At 66.0% G+C, this 6,364-nt stretch overlaps 1 protein-coding gene and 1 pseudogene across 2 annotated transcripts; both read left to right on the forward strand.

Annotated features, from left to right (window-relative positions):
- Positions 1–895: 895 nt before the first annotated feature.
- Positions 896–2,736, forward strand: LmxM_33_1570_1 (annotated as a pseudogene). Its single transcript is given in 2 exon segments — positions 896–1,943; positions 1,946–2,736. Coding segments are annotated over 2 exon segments (1,839 nt in total).
- A 2,189-nt stretch (positions 2,737–4,925) lies between these two features.
- On the forward strand, positions 4,926–5,507 carry LmxM_33_1560a_1 (uncharacterized protein; the record flags this gene model as incomplete). The annotated part of the gene is made up of 1 exon (XM_003886483.1): positions 4,926–5,507. One exon carries the CDS (start codon positions 4,926–4,928, stop codon positions 5,505–5,507), a length of 582 nt encoding a protein of 193 aa, XP_003886532.1.
- Between the last annotated feature and the right edge of the window lie 857 nt (positions 5,508–6,364).

Genomic DNA, 6,364 nt, shown 5'->3' on the forward strand with positions numbered 1-6,364 from the left:
CGTGCGGCATGTACCACCGCCACCGCCTGCTACCCCCTGCTCACCGACAGAAGCCACCGCCTGCGCCCTGGAGCGCGACGCTGAGGGCGGCCCCGCTGGACGCATGGCCCGGTGCAGCGGCAGGGACTGCTCGTCGTCGACGACGCGGATGTGGCCGCCGTGCCACAGGGCGTAGGGGCGCGCTGCTGCTGCACGCGCGCATGTGTCGGCCTGTGCGCGGTGGAATGGAGGCGGTGGGAAGGCGGTGCAGATGTTGTTAGTAACCACCGACAAACGCGTCGACGCACGTGAACGGAAAGTGCATCGATTTATCTGTATCTCTGTTTTTGTGTGCCAACCTCACCGCCGAGCGTCTACCGTTACGATGTCCTCGCGGACCGCTGGCTTGCTGTCCTCGCCTGGCAGGGCGGACGGCGTGCGTGCCCCTTTCTCTCTTCTCTCCCTTCTCCACTATTTGCTTTGTGGCACGCCTTCGTGCGTGCTGGTTACCATGCTTGCCTCCCTTGTCCGACGCGCTCAACCCAGCACCGCCACTGCCGCCCCCGTCGTCCTCCTGGAGAGGAAGGGTAGGGTGTGTTGCACGCCTGTCGCGCGGCTGCTGCGCGTGGTGGGGCTGCGCCATGCGCGTGCAGGTGTGCGCTCTCGCATGCCGGCATCGATATATATATGTGTGTGTGTGTGCATGTCCGTGCGTGTGCGCGCCGTCTGGCAGCGCAGCCGCTTTCTGTGCCGATGCCTCATCATGCGCCCCACTCCTCTCTCTGCTGCACGCTGGCACGCGGCTGGTGAGTGGTTCTCGAAGCACGGTGGTGCATTGGAGCCGCCCAGCCGTGAGCAGCGCAGACACGCACACGCCAACACGAGGCGCTCACACTTGTACCCCTTGTGAAGGGCCATGCGGCGAGGCTTCGCCGGCAATTGTCTGTGCGGATTTGGCGGCAGAACCCGTGCGGGTGCGGCTGCATTGTCTAGAGTCTCTTTGTTCGGCTGCCGGTTGCCGGCGGCGAGTGGCGGATGCGGCGGCGTGGTCTGTGTGTTGTCGCACGGCGGTCACTGGCGTGAGTGTGAGGGGGGCACGCCTGGCCCTCTGCCGTCACCGAGAAAGCGGTGGAATAGTCTGGAAGGGCTCTTGGCTGGTGTGGGTCCGACGCACCCGGCCAGCGTTTTCGACGACGGGCCCGTGGCTCTTGGCCGCCTCGTGAGCAAATTGTCGGAGGCGTCTTACACGGTGGAGATGCTGGGTACTGCCGAGAGGGGTTGCCACGGGGGGAACCGCCGCCGGGCCGCGGCGCAGCTGTTGACGGTGGATGCTGGCACGCGGGTGACGGTCAGGATGGAGAAGGATCCCTCGAGCACAGCGGCGGTGGCGCAGTCCGCCATGCATATGATGGGCACTATCGTAAAGGTGGACGGAGATGCCACGTATGTTATACTAATGGAGAGCGGCGAGGTGGAGCTCTCTGTGGCACGTGAACGCATTGTGGCGCTGCAGCCGCCGAAGAAGCTGCTCCACAGCGCGAGGCTGGTGGCGCTGGTAGGCTGGCTGCGCTCCTGCGTGCACGACCCGCGGAACGTCGAGGCCATCGCGCTGATCCTGTTCAGCGGCGGCTGGCGGGAGGAGCGGATGCACCTGCTGGGTGGCGTGGATCTCCTCCCGCTTGTGTTTGTGTCGAAGGTGGAGCTGGACAGCATTATGGAGAAGGTGCAGTGGGAGCGCGACCACTACAGGGCGATGCGCATCCTGCGCCGCGAGCGGATGAAGGATAGGAGCTTGCGCTACGCCCTGGCCAAGTACAAGGGCACCATGAGCTGCATTGCCGGGGTGCTGGTGGTCGGCTACGTGTTCACGACGAACCTGCGCACGTACCGGCGGCAGCTGCGGAGCCATCAGCTCCAGACGGCCATCGAGACCCTCTCAGAGGCTGCCCGGCCATCGACGGATGAGGGTGTGCCTGCGGCGGCCGGTGTGTGCCGTGTCGCGGCGCGGTGCGCGTGGAGGGGGTGCCGCTGGTTCACGTGGACGTGGGCGGCACGGAGGACACCCTGCGCAGCGTTGTCGAGGCCCTGGGGGTGGGCAATGCGGAGGTGTGCGGCGACCTGCTGGGGTGTGTGGAGGAGGCCATGCGGGGCGCGACCGTGAAGAGCAGCGGCCGCCTTCCGTTCTTGGTGATGAGGCTGCGCGAGGGCAGTGATCTGGGCAGAGTGTACGGCGAAGTTGTGAGCCTGGTGAGCGAGTGCCAGGCCTGCCATATCATCCTGGAGGTGCCGATGAAGGCTCTGACCCCCTCGAACGTGTCGTTGCGGAGGCTGGATTGTTACTGCGTCGCACCCTTCTCCCGCGGGCAGGCATTCGCCTACACGGAACACGCGGTGGACGCGCTGGACCTGGTGTACCTTGCGGAGGTGGTGGGGACGCGCAGCAGCGACGTTGACGAGCTGTGCACTGCGCTGCGCCAGCGCGGCGCGGACCCGGTCGCGTACACGAGCCTCATGCTTGTGAGAGCGATGCGTCGGCTGCAAGCTGTGCTGGGACCGCCCGGCTCGCCTGCGCGTGCGGCGATCCGACAGCTCGCCTCGATGCCGTACACCGACGGCGTGCGTGATGACGCCATTGGAGCGATGCCGGTGCTGGGGCAGCCAGATGTGCAGGAGATGGTGCTGTATGATCCGGTGCAGGACGAGTGGCGGTTCGCGCAGCCGGTGTACCACACCGCGGCGCGCTGCATCTTGATCTAGGGTGTGGACGAGACCGGCGCGTGCGAGCTGGGGGCTGTGCCTTGGCTTCTGCTTGGCCGCTTGTGCGGAGGCGGATGTGGCTGGGCTGCCCCCACCGCCATGTGTTGACGGGCAGCCGTTGAAGGCAGACCTCACGGCACGGCGCCGCCCTGCGACGTGGGGGCTGGCAGCTGCGTGCCGGTGCGGTTGTCTGCTTGACCACGTGCCGAGGGAGACGAAGGTGCCATGGGGGTGGAGAGGAGAGGAGAAGAGCCGTCGCCCCCTGCGGCGACCCCCTCCTCGCCTGTGCTGGGAGGGCAGACGAGCGTCGGCAAAGGCGATGCGGCGGACTCACGCCGTCCGTTGGCGGTGCACCGGCGGAGTCACCGATACAGGCGCATACACATGTATAGATGTAGGCTTGCATGCGCGTGCGCATGCTCTGGTGAAGGCGCGCCATGGGGTGGAACTGCTGATGCCCAGCTCTCGGGCACTCCCTCTCGCGGCTGTCTCGGCCTCTGCGTCCTAGGCGAGCCGGTGGGTGCGCCAGTCGCCGTGCACGAATGTGGGTACGCCCGAGTCCGTCATACCGGGTCCCATTGGCCCCACTCCATTCGATGCCTCTCTCACGCCGTAGGAGGCGTGCCGTACCGGTGTGGTCTGTCTGCAGCTGTTGTCTCGACGGTGGAGACGGTGGCGCCGCTTGCGTTGGGCTGCGACTTCGCTGGTGTCGGCAACGCAGCTGTGCATGTGGCGCTCATGCGCTCATGGGGCTCGCGCGGCCTGCGGTTGTCGGAGCTGACGAGCGGTGAGACCGGCTAGCGATGGCACCCCATGTGCTTCGAAGGCTCCGGAGAAGGCGGACGATGAAGTGCGCATGCGGAGACGCTGATTGCGGGTGGTGCGGCTCTGATGCTGCGGAGGTGGAGGGGGTGCAGGCGTGCTAGGCGCGAGTCCATCGCCTGGAGGGCCGGGCGCCGTGCACGCGCCTCGAGGCGGCTGTCAGCGGCGTCACGCGGTCCGCCGGCGCTCGATTGCCTTTTGTGTTGAGCGTGCCGAGTCCACCACGCGACACGGCGACCGATGCGCGCGTGCAGCAGCAGTGCGCCCCTACGCCCTGTGGCACGGCGGCCACATCCGCGTGGTCGAGGACGAGCCGTCCTGCCGCTGCACCGGGTCATACCGCAAGCGGACGCTGTGAGACCCTGCCGTGTCTGCCTGCGTGCCGCGCTTCTCTCCCCTCAGTCCGCGTCGAGCCGCTGCATGCCGTCACATACGGCGTGGCGACCCGCCACCCCACTCCCGCGGTGGACTCCGCATGACCGGATGGTGTAGTTGGTGCTGCTCTGGTGATGCTTGCGGCACCTGCGCCTCACGAGCCCACCCGGCCGGCTGGGTCGTCGTCTCGCGTCCCACACCGGACGGCGCGAGCCGGCGCCCGCCCCGACGGCGTGCGGACGGCGAGCGACATTGCCTGGTGGCTGATGGAGAACCTCCCGTGCCGCGAGGTGACTCTCAGGTGCGCGGCGTGCGTGGCGTGTGTGTGCCTGGCAGGAACGTGGCAGCACAGCCGCAACGCCACTGCGTCCCCTTTGTCGTTGAGAAAGGGGGAGGGCGCACCGCTGTGCCCGTGCCGTGCTGGATGGGCACGGACACGCCGGCGCCGTGCGTCGTCTCCCTTGCTGCACCGCGATGCTGAAAGGCTGGTACACCAGGTGCCCTGTCGGACCTGTGTGTCTGTGTGTGTATATGTGAAGTGCGCGTCTCACAGAATGCCGTCCGCACCCCTGCCTGTGTGCTTCCTCTGCGTGTGTGTGCCAGCCAGCAGCCCCTGTGCTCCCGCTGTGCACGCCTCGCAGCGTCACATGCCGCTCTCTACACCACTGCCTCACCTCCCCCTCCGCCGCTCTCTCGATTTCTCTTCTCGCCCTGTTTCACTGCTGCCCACGCCGCCCATCCCTCTTCCGCCTCTCACAACACGCACGCAGGCCACCGGACGCCAAACGACAACGCGTGTGCGCACACTCCGCAGCCACAAGGACATCGCGTCGCCGCACCTCCGCTCTCCCATCTGCCTTCCCCCCGTGCCTCTTCCCTCCTCGTCCGCTGTGCTGCGCCATCTCATCCCCCCACTCTCCCTCCTGCTGTCGCGTTATTCGTCAATGGCTCTGTTCCAGGACCCGTCGTCTCGTTGGTGTCTGAATGCGCCCATGACGTACAGTGTTCTCCTCCTCGTGTACGTCATCCTGCAGTTCATCGCGTTCTTTTTCGTGCTGGTGGCCACGCCCATCGAGATGTTTGTGGAAAGAAACCCTCTTCGGAGTAGCTTCCCTGGTTGCTACACGTTGTGGGGTTTTAAATTCGGCTGCCGATCGCTTGATTATGTGTTCCCAATAGATCAGGTATTCACGGACTGTCCTGTCGTACAGCACCGCTTCCGCGCTGCACAGGCGTTCGCCATCATCTCCATCTTCGTGTACGGCGCGGCGTTCATCCTGGGCTCGATATTGCTGTTCTGCTGTTCTTTCCTCCGCATGGTCTGCCTGGCGCTGAACATCGTTGGCATTGCCACCTTGTGCGTTGTGTGGGCGGCCATGGCAGTGACGTACAACAACCGAGAAGGGCGTGACTGCCCTGCTCTTAAAAATCACTGGGCATATGGTACCGGCTTTGTTCTCTTTGTGATTGCGTGGATACTGGATATCATCAACATCATTTTCCTGCTGTTACCTTACGAGGCCAACAACCATGATAAAGGTGGAAAGAATGATAGAGTGTCCTCGCAGATGTAGAATTACGTCACTTTAGGAGAGCGAAAAGGGAGCTCGATAGCCGCACTGCTCCTCCACACCAACGTCTTCGTTTTGGGGCTCGTGAGAGTGAGGAGGAGGGTGCGGAAGCTGCGGGTTCCCGTGTGTGCCCTTGGCCGGCCCATCGCTCTCGTTGTGCGCGTGCGTGTCTTGGCTAGTGTGGCCCTGTGCGTCTCCCCTCCCCCTCCCCCTCCCCGAAGCGCTGCTGTGGTGCCGGCGCATGGCTGCTGGGTTGTTGGTGGCGGCGCGGCGCGCAGGGGGGAGCGCTCGGTGTCGGTGTTGACGGCTGCGCTCTCTCCTGCGTTTGTGCTCGCCGGCGCGGCGACCTGCGCTGTGCAGAGTGGGCAGCGCACACCCTGCGCGCCGCCTCTGGGGCTTGCCGCCGTGAGGGCGGCGCGGCGCACCCTTGGCGGAGCGCGGGGGCGGGAGTGGCGTGGGGTGGACGACCAGGCGCATGGGGCAAGGCAAGATGGCGGCGCCTGCGCAGGCCGCAGCGGCACGTCCGTGCATAGGCACCGCTGCCGAGGGGCAACTGCAGCACTTCCGCCATGCTGACGTGTGGTGCATGGCGTGTGCGTGTGCGCTGGCGCATGCGCCCCTGTGACCCTCCCCCGCCGTCTTCGGTGAGCGGCCCCCGCCACCGCCACCTCGACCGCGGCCGTCTGCTGCGGCTGCGACTCTTGCGTGCTGCTGGCGCGCCGACGCGTGTGGAGCGCAGTCTCGGCGCCGCTACCCCCGCCCCTCACCTACGCTGTGGCTGTTGGCGTGTCTCTGTGCTGACGCTTTGTTGGTGGTTGCCGCCCCGCGCTCTCGCCTTACTTGACGTTCTTCTCTTTCGA

Source organism: Leishmania mexicana, contig 61 (assembly GCF_000234665.1).
Source record: "Leishmania mexicana MHOM/GT/2001/U1103 WGS CADB00000000 data, contig 61, whole genome shotgun sequence".
Lineage (NCBI taxonomy): Eukaryota > Euglenozoa > Kinetoplastea > Trypanosomatida > Trypanosomatidae > Leishmania > Leishmania mexicana.